The 16,219-nt window shown below is 41.1% G+C and overlaps 1 protein-coding gene across 2 annotated transcripts; it reads left to right on the forward strand.

Moving 5' to 3' along the window:
- The first annotated feature begins 398 nt into the window (after positions 1-398).
- Positions 399-15,576, forward strand: irak3 (interleukin-1 receptor-associated kinase 3). Of its 2 annotated transcripts, XM_038739043.1 has the most exons (11): positions 2,125-2,142; positions 4,313-4,382; positions 4,486-4,534; positions 4,735-4,874; positions 6,074-6,138; positions 6,218-6,329; positions 10,263-10,381; positions 11,636-11,834; positions 13,259-13,321; positions 13,958-14,125; positions 14,711-15,576. In XM_038739043.1, coding segments are annotated over exons 3-11 (1,221 nt in total). In that variant the 5' UTR covers positions 2,125-2,142; positions 4,313-4,382; positions 4,486-4,533; the 3' UTR covers positions 15,065-15,576. The 2 variants fall into 2 exon arrangements, with proteins under 2 accessions (XP_038594973.1, XP_038594971.1); XM_038739045.1 differs by lacking the exons at positions 4,313-4,382; positions 4,486-4,534 and adding an exon at positions 399-716 and having other exon boundaries at positions 1,954-2,142.
- Positions 15,577-16,219: the final 643 nt, after the last annotated feature.

Consider the following 16,219-nt stretch of genomic DNA (forward strand, 5'->3'; position numbering starts at 1 on the left):
GTAGCGACCCGGACACATTCAAAATCTACCTCTTTAGGTTAGCCTTGCCTGCTATGTAGAAGGGTGTTACAAAGCTCAATTTCATTACATAACCTGTTATATTCTGACAATAAATGTATATTTGTATATTTTAATGTAGCCTACTAAATAAAGGCCTATTGGTCATTGTTTCTTTGAGTGTCCTTATTATTATTATTTTTATTTTTAAAAGTGTGCTACATGAGACCAATTTATTATATTTTTAAACCATAATGTTTCACTAATATTGGCTGGTGAGCATGAAGGTGTTGAACAAACCCTGGTGAAAGTGGGTAAGAACACCGCCTCTGGAGTAAGTGTCTGTCGAACATCCAACTTAAAACTAACTTCACCGCGGTCGTTTCCCGCGTGCAGATCGTTCTTTGAAAACATGTAACTTGGGGGTTTTCTTGGTGTCGTCATGTTGTGTTTGTGCCCTTTGACTCGCCGAATAATGACTAAGGCGTAAGCTATAGTGAGTGGGTGGGTGGGGGAGCTTCCGTTTTTGAGCAACAGTGAACAGTGTTGTGAACTGTTAACGGAACGTAGTTTGTTTCATTTGGACTAGCGTCCTCCTGTGAGCGCGGCTGCACAGATGGACGCCTCCACTTTACTCTACGATGTCCCTCCGGCTGTCGTCCAAAGGTTCTGTGAAATCATGGACAGTGGGGATGACAGGTTCGGGTGGCGTGGACTAGGTGAGGAACTCTGCTGTCTTTCTGGTTAGGCATTGTTGAAGTGAAAGGAGTTTCAGGCAGTTGGCCCCTGGCTTGTTTTCAGAGGGTCTGTGTGATAATAACAGGAAGCTGGCTCTGACACAACATCCACCCGTTTTTCTGTAAGAAACCTGTAGAGATTTAGGATCTAGAAAACAACCTAGATATTTATCAGATCAATTAGACTAAGCTCGTTATTATCTTAATAAATATCTTAATATATGTAGTGTGTGTGTATATATCTTTAAATATTTTAACAACAACAAGGCAGCAACCACTACAATAACAGATACCTTTGAACAGGGACGTGCACAGACATTTTGGTGGGCAGGGGCTCAAATGAAAAAAAGGGCATTTTTTTAAAACAAGACAAATATATTACCTCAACAACATTTTTACTTTTCTACAAAATAATCAGTTCACACAGAGATCATGGTCTTCTTTATTATTCACTAGGTTTATCACAGGAGCAGGCGACAGCAACGCAAACTATGCCAATACTTCACACTAAACTGTGGCATTGGGCTGCAGGCATAATTAAAATAAATGTTATTTAAATACTTTTACTTTTTGTTTCACAAGCAAGATGCCAAATGAGTAAAGACAACCTTCAGCTTCATACAGCCAAGCAACAGAATACTGAATTGCCTGAATACATTAATGTATTGATCAAAATGGATTTGTATATGTATATAGCCTATTAGCCTATAGCCTATTTAGATTTTTTTCCCAATTAATGTATTTGTTTGACAGGGAATCTGTTGCAAACAGGAATAAATATACTGTATATTCATTTATTTAAAAAAATCCCAGGCACTTTCTCTTGAAGAAGAAAAATGGCAGGTGCTGAAGCCCCTTTTGATTTTTATGTGTCTGCCTTTGAATATTTCCTGTGAACTGCAGTTCAAATATTGAAATACAGGTAGCCTAATTAAAACATTAAGCCATTACACTTGTCAGTTTAAGCTTCATAAGTTTTTACATTTAGTGCTCTATGTTGCAAATTATTATAAAATGATTGCTTTCTATGGTAGTTAGCGAGACAGTGGAAGCAACCTGATGTCATCCAAACAAACCTGTTAATCTACACCCTGCGCTGCTGTAATATGTAGCTGAAGGAAAGGGACGGGTGAATGTGTGTTTTTCTTATCTAGCTGGTTTTTCCACTATAAGCTTGATTTGACACTTTTTCATTTCCATCATCTTTCCTGCTCTCCAGCTGTCCGAGTCGTCCCCAGCTTGTTAGAAGTTCGCATGTTGGAGCGCATGGAGACAGCAGGTCGCAGCCCCACTAGGGAGCTGCTGTGGTCCTGGGCCCAGCAGAATTCAACAGTGCGAGACCTGGTTAAGATTCTGCAGGACATGGGCCACCTCAGGGCCCTGCAGCTCTTCCGGGGTCAAGCTCAAGGTAAGTTGCAAGCAATGAAAGCGTAATTTTATACATCATTTACTGCTTTATCTGCATAGCACATCTAAACTATTTCCGTATTGTAGATTCTGATTGAACAGAATTTGTTTAAAATGAGCTTTTATGAGGCTGTGCCTGCTCCTACATATTAATGCACTGTAACATTCGTTACAAGTTTGACAAACACTGTGGCTTTAAAAATTTTGAAGACTGCCAGTGGGATTACCAGTTAGTACTCATCCTCCGCATCAGTTTTCAGTTTTAAAAGCACAGCCTAACATGGATCATCCAATCTTTGGCACATTTGATTGATCATTGATGGACCACTGTACCTACAAGTGCTTGGGTTCAATGTAAGGACCACGAGGCTGTAACTGCTCGTTCATTTTTAACTACAAGTGGAGAAATTCATCCACCAACAACCGGTTTTTGCTTTTGTGCAGATTTGACTTTTACGTGCATTTTTTAAAGATGGAAACATGCTGACCCATGTGTGAGCAATCAGTGAAAGTACTCTGGGTAAATAAAGTAAAAAGAATGCATTTGGAAAACCAGACATTGCTGCAAATTGTGTTTTGATGTTGGCCCGCTGCCCCTCGGTATGAAGAAACATTATATAATGAAGGATTATCTCAATAAGGCAATCCAAGACAGCTGGCATAATTGTAGCGATTGCTGTTCAGCATACGACCCCCTTTATCCTCAGTCCACGCAAAGAAAAATGTGCCATCAAACAGACACACGCAACTCTTTCTAGCACTTTTGAAAATAATGGGAGGTAACAGACCGATTGATAATTATTAAGAAACCCTGGATCAAGGTGTGGTTTATTAAGTAGAAATTTAACCTCAGCAGTCTCAAAGGTGTGAGTGATAAATTGTCAGTACTTAGCGTTTTAGGTCCCAGAGATCGTTTAGGTCTAATGATCAACAAAAACGTTTAGCTGGTAGGGAGTTGAGTAGGCAGGTAGTTGGTTTAAAAGCCAACACCATCTTAGACAACATTTCAAGATAAATCATATCCTGATCCATTAAGGGTTAGATTAAAAATAAATCTGGGATTATGTTTTTAAATTTTGAAATTATTATTAAGTTTATCGTTACTGGTTAAGCGGAAAAATATGCTGCTTTAGCAGAGGACAGAGCACACTTTTAATTCAACTCGTGCCATGAGGAGTAGAAAACTTCCAGTTGTGATTTATGCCATTTGCATTTGGCCTGATTAAGAGCATGTGTTTCTACAGTAAGCCAGGGTGGAGTCCTAATTGACTATCTTGTTTTGGTTGAAATTGAATCCAGGAGACTAGAAAGGGCTGTGTTTGAGTGCCTGGTAGAATTTTCAGAAGGGCCTGTCGCTGCAGTGAAAGGAGCCAGGACCAAGTGCAGTTAAAGTTGATGGACCACTGAGGCACGTTGTGAATACATCAACGACAGGCTAGTGTCACTCCGAGTTGACTAGAGGCTACCTCCTATCGCAAGGATTGTTCAAAAATCAAATGTAGCAAGTGTAATGTGATATGGACTTTGCAGAGTAAGAGTAGATAAGTACAAGAGTGAAAACTGAAGAGAGTGAAGAGATTAAAACAGAAAAAACAGGAGGAAGAAGAGTGGACAGTGCTTTTTTATCTCATGGAAATTGTGTTCCAACTGTGGAAAAAGACTGCAGTTGTTTAAACAGCTCATAGATAACCATAGTATCTGTCAAATGTGGCTAGCCTAGAAGTTGATCAAGCTGAAGTTGATGTTGTCCCTCCCAAGAGAACTCACAACTAGCTACATGAATACAGTTTGAGGGAGACTATATAGCCATTGTAGTCTAGTAAAGTTGAGGTCTAAAGTGAGGAATGGGTTTTTAAGGTTTCAGTTGGGAGAGAGTTTTATGTGCAATAGGGTAAAGAGAGTTTGACTTAGGGGAAATACAGCTGATCTATTTTTAGTGCAGGAAGAGCAGGGGTAAGTGAAGTTATTGTGGAGATTTGTTTACTGCATGTCCGCAAATTCCTGGGGGACTGAATGAGAGTTGGAGGGAAATTACACTACAAGGGCTATAAATTTATATTAGGCCCTTTCTTGGTTCCTCTTTGTGGTGCATGGCTGATGTCATCGTGCTAATCCAGTTATCAGGGGAAATAGAACTTTGAAATGATATTTGGGCAATCTTTCTATTTCAGAGTCCCCTTCGCCCCCCAGCAATCCCCACGCAGAGTCCACAGAAGAAGATGTCAGCAGCTCCCAGTGAAGGTAGAATAGTTTGTTCCTGTGTTGCTGAACGTGTTGAAACCTGCAGGACCAGTGACAGTGAAAAGATGAAAATGACCATCCTGTTTGTATTTTGTCTGATAAGGAGTCCTTCCAACTAGAGTCGAGTTCTTCAAGTCCAGCATTATGTCCCAGTAAGTAGGTTGTACATTTATTGCTTTGCTTTAATTCCTTCTGTCATACATCATTATTATGACATGTTATTTTGGTGGAATTCCTCTGTCCACTACCATTCAGCCTGGTGTTCAATTTTGACATGCCATAGTTGTTTTTAAGTACATGTGAATTAACAGTGGGGAGGGGGGCTTCACACTGGTCTGTCTCTGTGTTCCAGTGAACTCAATCACTTTCCAGGACATCATAGAAGGAACCAGACATTTTCATGATGAAATGAGAATTGCAGAGGGCCCCTTTTCTGATGTCTACAGAGCACAGATGGGAAGTAGAACATTTGCAGTCAAGGTTTTTAAACAGGCGAGTGTTGATTCTAACAATCGAAAAGGAACTGTCGGACATTTTGGGTAATGTTGGCTGTGTTCGAAACGGGCTAAACTGCTGTCTCAGAAGGTGTCTACCAGGACAGCGAGGCATCGAGTGCTGTTTGAAACGGCTCGAACGATCTCTTCCTGTCTCCTGAGATGCCTTCAGGCTGCCACAGTAACGGCCAGTTTTGAAGGTTGCATCGATGGTGACTTGATGCTGACTATGACCCATGATGCGGCCGCCGGAGCTTTCGAAAAACTGGTCAAGATAGCAGACAGCAAAGCCGAATTTGTACCCAAATACAGATTTTGTGTATTGTCCTCCCTGCCATGACTAGGAGCTGTTGTACAGTCTGATGGCCAGGGGGACGAAAGAGTTTTTAAGTCTGTTGGTGGAGCTGGGCTGGGACAGCAGTCTGACACTGAACCACACTCCTCTGCCCGATGAAGGTGTTGTGCAGAGGGTGGTGGGCGTTGTCCAGTATGGACAGCAGTTTGTCCAGGGTCCTTCTTTCTGCCACTGTCACTAGAGAGTCCAGCTCTGAGCCAGCTCTCCTCACCAGTCTGTCCAGTCGACCGGCATCTCTCTTCTTGCTGCTTCCTCCCCAGCAAACTACAGCATAGAAGAGGACGCTGGACACCACAGACTGGTGATGCCTTCTGAGGCAGCTATCTATTACGGTATCGAGGTAGCGAGGCTACTGCCTTCCGTTTCGAACACAGCCCTTGTGTGCTTGCCTGCTGTTAAATCCTCTCCAGAAGGCTGATGTCACTGTGAACTTTTGTTAGCTTTTTCAGCGTGAAAGTCCATTTTTGTTCTTCGCCACAACAGTTTCACAGAAGAATCTTAATATAAGGTCCACTTGAAAGTATTTTCAACCACATCTTCCTCATTTTGCATATTCATCAAAGTCACACCACACTGAGCAAACACCTTGCTGTTGAAGTCCAGGAGATGTGGTTAAGCAACTTTTCGTCAGTTGGAAACTTGCAAATAGCTCCAGCTTGTAATAAATTTTTTCATTAAATAAAAGTAAAATCTAAGAAAGATATTCTGTACTGAATTATTATCTTTTTGTACCTATTTAGAAGCAGAGAGTATATTCTACATCACCAATGGGCCTGTTATTAATGTTGGGGTGCCACAAAGAGCGTCTAACTGAAATGTATTCCCCATCTATCATTCTCCAGATAAATCAGACATCATGGAAGAAGCTGTGGGATATCTTCAGAAAAGAAGTGGAAATTCATCATTTGTATGTGTTAACCCACACGCTCAAAACCCCCCATTGTTTATGTAATGAATGGGTTATTCATTGTGATGATGTGTTACAGGTACCAGCATCCAAATATCTTAGACCTGTGCTGTTTTTCTGGTGAGGACCGCTACTGTCTGGTCTATCCTCACCTCCCCAATGGATCGCTCTTCCACAGACTACACTATCAGGTAGATTTGTAATGGATCCTGCAGGGCATTAGGAAGTGTGTTTCTGTTTGGGACTTTTTTCTTATTTTTTTATTTCTTTTACCATGCTTGAGCAAAATAGTTGCTGGGTAACACATTTAGCAATATCAAACAACAGGAAGTGATCTTGTGGTTAACAAGTTCACACTGGGTTTGCTTGTGCAGAACTTACCAAAGATCATTATGAAAACAAATACAAAACAATTAAAGCTTTATTACAAATAAGAACAAAGACAACCCATTCACACGGTGAGGAAAACATTATACAATTAATACTGTGTAAATTCTATATCCTGGAACAAATTTGGCCGTACTGCAAATTGAGACTGAGAAAAAACCCTCTAAATGCCAGAGAACAGCTGGATTTTTGCACAAATATGCACAAGTTTGTTCTGTTTTATGATCACATGGCCCTAAGTAAAGTCATACAAATCAGGTGAAGTGCAATGTTTGCTTGAAATCCTTCAGCTCAGAGCACATTTTGTCACAGAGCAGAGCAGCAGAGTGCCAGTGTTTGTCTTTATTTGACCACATAGGATCAAATAAACATGTATGCTGAGTGTGCCTCTTTTACTACGACACAGATATAAAATTCAATCTGTAATACGATTAAGACAAAGTCTCTACTTGACGCCCTTCCTTTCAGTCAGTTAAATCCCTGTGATCACACAGCTTGCAGTTGTTGTAGTCATGTAGATCTCTTAAACAGGTGTTTTCCTTTCTGAAAGTTTACCGTAGTGGAATGTTTGTGTGTATGTAAGCGCTCTGTATTTGTATAGCACCTTTCTAGTCTTTTTTCGACCACTCAAAGTGCTTTTACCTAAGTGCCTAAGTGCTCAAACAGAAACTAACACTCACAAACATTCATACACTGGTGGAACAGCCACCAGGGGCAATTCGGGGTTCAGTAACTTGCCCAAGGTTTCATCTTTTCACTGTCACTGGTCCTGCAAGACCTTCCGATTAACGGGCAACCCGCTCTACCTCCTGAGCCACAGCCGCCCCTCACATACTGTACCTACTGAATGCAACATTTTACCTAGGGAGTATTGGTAAATGTTTTCTTGTTTGGTCAAAGCCACAACATACACTGAAGGCCTTGATTGTAGAGGTGGGTGGAGTAGCCGAAAACTGTACAAAGTACTGTTACTTTTCACATTTACAGTAACACTTTTATCCAAAGCAACTTACATTTGATGAACAAAATACAAGCATCAATAAAGGATGAGATCTACAAATGACAATAGATTCTAGTTAAAGCAGCAATAAGTACTAGTAAGAGCTATTAGCGCATACGGCATCAATGGGGTAAATACCTAGGGAAAGAAGTAACGGTTAACAAAAAAGTGCCATCAATACAAGATAATTCTAAGAAGAAGAAGAGCACAGGAAGTGCATGTTAGATGTTAGGAGTTAAAGGTGTTATAAGAGGAAGCGTTCTCGGAAGAGATGAGAAATTCTGTTTGAAATAAACAAACTGTTTCATAGTAGCCTATTTCACTTTTGTGCAAGAGTAATTAAAGGCCTGTCACAATATAGGTAGGGTTAATTCAGTGATTTTAGCAAATAAAAGCCTGGGCTGTTAAGTTTTACGGTAGTAACATTCACATTGTACCCTATTAAGTACAACAATTATATTATCATTTGACAAATAAATCCACAAGTGTGTGCATGTGCATACTATGCCGTGTTTGTTAGGTCAAAAAGTAAATAGAAAGAGAATCAACATACATAGTTCCAGTATAGAAGTCCTAAGTCCCAGTTCCCATCTCTGTTCTCATCATCTCTCCAATCACAGGAAGACAATAAGACTCATAAGACTCATTCAGGCTAATTAGGAGATAATGCAGGGATTTGTTGTCATTAATTGCTTCACTTTCACCTGAAGACAGGGCTGGACTGTGACAAAAAATCGGGGTCAGATTACGGGTGTGACAAAAAAAACTGAGACGTGACATTGATTGGTGGGCATGGCCACAAGACAAGAATATATTTTAATAGGCCTAAAAATATTTATTGATGAAATATTCAATAGGGGAGGTGTGGGGGTCCTCCCCCAAAAGATTTTGAGCATTAAACACTTTTTCACACAATTCCCTGCATTCTGAAGACATTTTCTGCACCAATTTATGGTGGAAATATCTTTATTTTATTTTATTTATTTATATATATATATATATACATATATAAAATCCCATGGAGAGACAAGTCGCTGCACGGCATGTACCACAGACAAATAGAGTGGCTGATATCAAGAAATCCAACCAGTGGCTGGAAAAGGCTGGACTGAAGGACAGCACAGAAGCACTAATCATGGCGGCACAAGAACAGGCACTCAGTACAAGATCAATAGAGGCTGGAGTCTACCACACCAGGCAGGACCCCAGGTGCAGACTGTGCAAGGATGCCCCTGAGACAGTACAGCACATAACAGCAGGTGTAAGATGCAGGCAGGAAGTGCGTATGTGGAACGGCATAACCAGGTAGCTGTCATAGTGTACAGGAACATCTGCCGTGAGTATGGGCTGGAAGTCCCAAGGTCAAAATGGAAGACACCTCCTAAGGTAATTGAAAATGACGGAGCTAAGATCCTGTGGGACTTCAAGATCCAGATTGACAAACTGGTGACGGCTAACCAACCAGACATCGTGTTGATCGACAAACAGCAGAAGAAGGCTGCAGTGATAGATGTGGCGATCCCAAGCGACAGCAACATCAAGAAGAAGGAACACGAGAAGCTTGAGAAATACCAAGGGCTGGAAGAGGAGCTAGTACAGATGTGGAAAGTAAGAGCAACAGTGGTGCCAGTGGTAATCAGAGCACTGGGGACTGTGACCCCCAAAAACTGGGAGAGTTGCTACAGCAGATTCCAGGTAAAACATCAGAGGTCTCTGTCCAGAAGAGTGCAGTCCTAGGAACAACTAAGATACTGCGCAGAACCCTCAATCTCCCAGGCCTCTGGTAGAGGACCCGAGCTTGAGGATGACACATACCACCCTGCATACTTTTTTTGGACAACACAGAGGTTTCTTCTATATTGACATTGAATTGCAGGTTTTCTTATTGTGCAAATAAACCTTTCTCATAGCATTTTTATTTGTTAATCAACATTTCTTGGTGCAAGCCATTTTTCAGAACATTTTTAACAAATGCCTTGAAAAAGTGGTGGCTACATGTCCTCAGCGTCATCACTGTAACCACTGGCGCTAAGCCCACGATGCAGCGACCGTTATCAGCAGAATTTGAAGAAGTAACAGTTCTGACATCATGTCAAAGACGTCTATGTATTTTGCTGCAGAGATGTCTTCTAAAGTACACTTGTGCCTGGAGAGGAGACAGTGAGTCACTGTAGCATCCTGCATGCCCTCAGTCCAACATTAGAGGACGAAGAAAGAGCTTTGTGAGTTGTGTCTGAACAGAGAATGACAGACAGTAGTAGATGTACACAGGCAGGAGAGATAACAAGGTGATGGTCTGTTTAACTTCTTTGTTGCAGAAGAAGTGACGCCCACTACTCCGGGAAGACGTAAAAAGCTTAATTTATGAGGTGATTATAAAGATAAGCATGAGTTCCGATATGAGGACATAATAAAGAAGTCAGCAAAAATGCGTGGTTGGTCATTCTGGTTAATAAAACCATGTTCTCTAATAGAGGATAGGAAAATGATAGAATGCCCCATTAGTAATTCTCTCTGTGCTGGATATTAAACTCTAAGGCTGATTTTATGGACATTATTTAAGCCAGTGTATTTATTTTGCTCAAGCCTGTTTCACAGGTTATGCCATATCTGGTGCTTATGTCCTTGAAGGCTTTTTACATCCACTTTTCCAGGCCTTGATGTTAGTTTGCCTATTTTAAGCTATTTGAAGGCATATTTTTGTCATATGTAAAAATGGTACGTTTTCACTCTACAGGATGGAAAGCCCCCTCTGTCTTGGCAAGAGCGTCTGACCATCATCAAGGGAATTGCAAAGGCCTTGCATCACCTCCATACAGCCCAGCCCTGCCCAGTGATCTGTGGCAACATCTCCAGGTACAGGCCACCAAACACATGCGGTTGTTTGAGCTGGACAGAGCGATCAGATCTTGATCGGAACTTAATGTGCATAATACCAGGTGTAACTGTAATCAGGTTAAAATCACATCTTCATACAATGTTCACATAAGACACATTTCAGTGCTCGGTGTAAATGGCCTGTTTACATGGGCCATGGTTTGGACAGTGTGTTTCCCAGACAGTAATGGGCTTCACATACAGTGTCAGTAACAACAGAAGTATCCCCAGCTGCATGGTACCAATACAACAATTAAAACAGGACACAGCAGTCCCTCAACAAGGAAGTTCAGGTTCCAATAACACAGTTATAAATTTATCTCTGCCCAGACACAGCCTCTTAATTGATAATTGCTCTTCTGTGAGCAATGTAATGTGTTAGTCCGTTTAGGCAAACCGGCAGAGTCCTCTCAGGCTTGGATTATGACGACAGCCGAGGTACTGCGTTGTCGGCAGCACTGCTTTTTTTTTTTATTATATACGAACAAGTTCTCAAACCATGAATTGAACTACTGCTCTGCTGTATATCCCTCAAACTTAGGCAGAACAGCAAGGCCATAAAACAATATATCTCTGTCTGTCAAATAGCTAAACCCTTGAGCACCATAGTATCTTTTTTATTCTCTCTACTTCTGCTACTACTACTTCTGCGTTGGATTGCGTATATCATCTTGTCTCTCTTTATCTTTATTACATGTTCTGTTTTGTCAAAGAAATTTACCAATCAAAGGTGATGGTTGTCAAGCTTATTACATGGAGAATGAAACCACTCCAAAGGGAGTTCCCATCTCCACAGAAAGCTCTGCTCAGAACCGCTTGAAAACAGCTCGTTTGTAGTCCAGCCCTTCACTTCCTTTACTTGTGACGGCACAATGAAAACGCGTCATAAAGCTTGCCAAAACAGGTTAGATTAACCTTCTAGTTGGTCACCTCACTTTAATTTCAGACAGTCAGCTTGATGGTTGTTGTAGTTGTCGAATGTTAATGACAGACAGTTTTGAGAATGTCACAGTAAACTTTATCAAAGTTTTAAACTTATCACAAATATTTTGAATCAGGATTTTATGGATTAAGTGTATATATATTGCTTAGTTATATGGGTTTAAAAAGGTGCAACATTGTGGGCTTTAGGGCCTCCACTGTCACTTGCCTTCCCTTCCATCTGTGTTATGTATCTCTGCTGTCCATGAAGTTCAGAAGTTGACACAGTGTCTGTATGGCTTCTCTGCGCAGTGCAAACATACTCTTGGATGATGCCCTGCAGGCCAGGCTGTCTAACTTTGAGTTGGCTCATCTCCGTCCTCATTCAGCCAATCAGAACTTTACCGTCACTCTGGATACGGGTCCTCACAGCAACCTGGGATACCTCCCGGAGGAGTACATCCGAGATGGCAAGCTGTCCTTCAGCCTGGATGTTTACAGCTTTGGAATGGTGATAATAACAAGATCATATAAGCATAGTTTATATTTCTTCAAAAACTGTCTTCATCCAGTGTGTTGGGTTCGGGTCAGCAGTTTGTACGTTACAGCTAGGAAAATTAAAAAATGCACAAGATGACATAAGATCATTAAACATGAAAAACAACTGTAGGAGTCCAGTTTTGGAGCATTGGTTGATAACGTTTCTGTTTTATAATTGATGCTATTTAAGAATCCCGACATAAAGAAGACATTTTATAGCAAAGTACGTGAAAGACTATGGCTAATTTAAACAAATGGAAAAATGGGAATGGGAATTGTGAGTGAGAATTGTGAGTATTGCCATAACCAGTGGTGAAAGAATTGTTCAGATCCTTTACTTTAACCTGCATTAATACACTTTGGCAGTAGAAACAAGCTGTAAACAAATTATGAAAATCCTGAAGTTGACATGTCAGCAAACAGTACAGTGGGCTCAAATGTACAAAAAATATAAATAGTAATTAATAGCCAAGCAAGGTATAAAAAAAATTATAGGACCTTTTTATATGAGTAGCCCAACAACAATGTGTCCTTCAGGATGTTTCACTGTGGACACCGTCAAATGCCAGTTTGTTATACACCCAACCTGAGGAAATGACGTTTATGACTGTGTCGGGGGGGGGGGGGACCAAAAGTAAAGTTACAGGCCCTAAAATCAAAACAATTAGTTTAAATACCCTGATGCTCTCAGTAGAGCTAAAGGAAGCTAAGAGTCAGTAAATAATTGACGAGAGAGAGAAGATACTTTATCGTCATATATATGTTGCGAAATTCATTCTCTGCATTTAATCCGTCCCTCAAGGGAGCAGTGACTAGGGACTACATGTAGTCATTTGATCCATATTTAATATAAAATATTGATTCAGCAGCTGCATTCAAAATTGTGCTTAACTAAAATCACATATCACACAACTATCTGAAAATGTACTTTTAGGTATCAAAAGTACTCACTATGCAGAATGGTCTCTTGTTATACAGTATGATATCACTGAGTTACTATTACAGATGCATTAACACGTAAACAGCACTATAATGTCATGGCAGCACGAGATGAAGCTCAGTTGCAATAATTCATATATTTCAATTAGTACATAAATATGTTAGTAGTATTGTATCAGTACATCATATTTTTTAAGTGACCACATGTTTTAAGTGACTTTACCAATTTGTAACTATAGCTGTGAAATAAATTTAGTGGAGTAAAAGGTACAATGTTTCCCACTAAAAATGTATTGAAATAAAAGAAGGACGGTACTGGAGTAGATATACTTCATTATTTTCACCACTGGCTATAGTGTATCTGTCATAACATTGAGTTATGAAATATAGGAGGGATGATGGAAACATCATTCACACTTTTTCCATTTCCATTAATTACAATTTGCTTGCTCTCAGGTCACAATGGAAACGGTAACAGGACGGAAGGTCATAGAGGACGTACCGAAACATACACAGCTGGTGAGTGGACTCGTAACTTCATGGGTTAAGACTTTGTTTTTTACTCTGACGGACAGAAAAATGGGAACACAGTCTGTTGCAGTCAATATCCACAGCAGCTTCCAGTAAATCCTGCTTTTGTGAAGCTGATCATTTTCAGTTTTTGGTGAGACCGTGTCAGAGTGGGGCTGATCCAGGCCTGTTGTCACATCGGAAGCTGGATCTGGATCTGGATCTGGTTATAGGCACTTGGATTTATACTTGGTATTAATAAGTGTCCTCGTTATCTCTGTCCATTTACACCCGCATTAACATGTTTTCCATGTACCTGGACAAGATATCCAGAAAATGGCATCTAATAAACTTTCAAACAACTGTATTGAAGTTGGCAGTTTAAGTGTAGTGACTACATTACTAGTATGCCATGATCAACCTTTCCAACCATTTTGACCTGATTAAATGCAGTTTCATGTTCTGTGACCCATTATGACATTATGATTATTTATTACTGCAACCCATTTAATGATTTATACATGTGTTATGCTGGGTTCTGTAAGTATAGATACCTGCAAAATGCACCTAGCACCTTGTGATGTGCCCTACATACAAACCACATGCTCTCTCTGTCCGTCTCTGTCTGACCGTCTGATCTGTCAGAGAGATTTGCTAGTCTCTGAGGTGGAGGACAGTGGTGGTGTGGACTCTTGTCTGCAGTACGTGGATGTGGCGGCCGGCCGGTGGCCGACTGCTGTGGCCCTCAGCCTTCTGGGTCTGGCCTTGGACTGCACTGCTAGCCGCCACCGCAACAGACCAAGCATGGAGAATGTGAGCACTAAAAGTTCATTCAACAGTATACATAGCAAAATATCCTAAGCTCAGAGGTCTACACATCCTAGCTTTTGGCACTTTTCACTGCATCTCATGGTCTTCGTGATAACATGTGGCTGTAAAGGGGGGGAGGTGGGGGGGGGCATCCACTATCTCCTGGTCAGTGACTTTTGACCTCTTCCAATGGACCCTGTGAGCGGTTTTGGTCTGATGAGCAAAGACAGTTGATGTCGGTTTCTGGTATTCCTTTACTCAAGTACTAGTAGCTTGTTTAAGTTATATCATAGAGGATTGGGAAGGTGCTGACAACGACAATGAGCTTTGTCTCAATTGTGTACTTGTATGTAGTTGAGTAGATTTTTAGTCATTCCAGTTTTATATAAAAGTGTCATATTTATCAAATTCTGGGTGTAGCTCTTTCCTGTTGCATTGGTTACAGGGCTAATATTACATAGTATGGGAGCTATCTCCACTCATCCTTAGTTGTTTTTAAGTTTTGCTGACATAATTTACTATTCTGCTGCTGGAATCATTTAAGTAACTGTGGATGACCTTAATGCTATAAATCTTAACTGTCTTCAGGTACTTCTGGCACTGAGCAAGCTGCTTCCTCCACCTAGCTGCCCCCCTGCCGACCAACCCCATAGCCTGGATAGCGGAGCCCATATAATTCCCCAGCAGAGCCCTTTATCCTCCATACCTGTGGAGCACGATGAGCAGCAGAGCCTCCATTGTTCTCCAACACGAGCAGGGCCCTGTGAATGCAGCCAGTCAGAGGTGACCTATCTGAGTGACACTGTGGATTCTCATGGTGAGGTAGACCTGTACTGCAGCTGGCCTGTACAGTGCAGCTGCACAGCAGAGAACGGCAGTCTGGCCTGTGAGGACTGCAGGGCCAACAGCTTCATTCTCAACCACAGGCAGGGCTCGGAGTAAGTGTTGTTAAGATATTCAGATTCACATCACAGAAGCAGGTAAGACTCTGTGGATCTTGCTCACCAAACCGGCTTAGGATCACATTTGATGGTATGTCAAAATTCTCCAAATCCACGGACCGATTTGACTTTTGATTTTAAGGTCAAGATTTGATAAAAAAACATTTTCAGCGTCTGCCATATCAAATAAAATATGATGTTGCAGATTTGTCTGGTTCCCAGGCTAAGGGATTGTTAGACTATCAAATCTTGTTCAACAGATCACACTTGATACCATATAGGCTATGTTTTTAAAGAAGAAAATTAAAATTTTCAGGGCATAAAACAAATGATCTAACTACCATATTTTGGGATATAATGTTCCACATTATGGCCGTATGGTAGAACCATTTATTTAAAGAGGTGGTATTATGCATTTTGGCTTTCTCCCTCTCCTTTATTGAGTTATATATCTTTTTTGTGCATGTAACAGGTTTGCAAAGTGAAAAAGTCCAGCCCAAAGGGAGTTCCCATCTCCACAGAAAGCTCTGCTCAGAACCGCTTGAAAACAGCTCGTTTGTAGTCCAGCCCTTCACTTCCTTTACTTGTGACGTCACAGCGCAAACGCGTCATAAAGCTTGCCAAGCGGCTAGCGGGGTCAGGCACGCCCTCAAACCAAGCTAGTCTGAGCGGAGGCCCTTTGGCTCGCCTTTGTTTGGGTTTCCATTGTAGAAATGTTGTACCTGTACCTGCTTCCAGGTACTGTCTTTCGTATCACCTCCTTTGAGGTTCCAAGCGAGCTGAGGGATACTAAAATGTAACATGAAAACACGACAGACTGCTGATTGGTCAGAGAGAATATTCACTATTCACTGCATCATCATTGCTGCACCAGACAGAGGCCAGCAACAGAAAGTTTTATATTTTACAGTTTTTGTATGTAATTTCATCACTAAATCCACTTCTGAGTAGTTTTGAGGTGAGAAATCAGCTGTGTAGATTTCGAATATTGACAGTTTGACAGTAAAGCCGGCAGTTGTGTGTGGCGTCGCTATCTCTTTGTACTACCTGCAGTGGAAAACGGAGCAGGGCCGAGTACAGTGGAGTCTATCGATTTGCGCTATGGAAGCATTTTTTAGCAAGGCAGCATAGATCGTCAGAACACCGGCAACAGTTC

Source organism: Micropterus salmoides, unplaced genomic scaffold (assembly GCF_014851395.1).
Source record: "Micropterus salmoides isolate LMB-PRFRI ecotype aquatic unplaced genomic scaffold, ASM1485139v1 Ms_hic_scaffold_23, whole genome shotgun sequence".
Classification (NCBI taxonomy): Eukaryota; Metazoa; Chordata; class Actinopteri; order Centrarchiformes; family Centrarchidae; genus Micropterus; species Micropterus salmoides.

Coding starts and splice junctions, on each gene's coding strand:
- irak3 (XM_038739045.1), top strand. CDS start 614: ATGGACGCCTCCACTTTACTCTACGATGTCCCTCCGGCTGTCGTCCAA. Junction 11,835..13,258: donor ATGTTTACAGCTTTGGAATG/GTGATAATAACA, acceptor GCTTGCTCTCAG/GTCACAATGGAAACGGTAAC. Junction 14,126..14,710: donor ACAGACCAAGCATGGAGAAT/GTGAGCACTAAA, acceptor AACTGTCTTCAG/GTACTTCTGGCACTGAGCAA.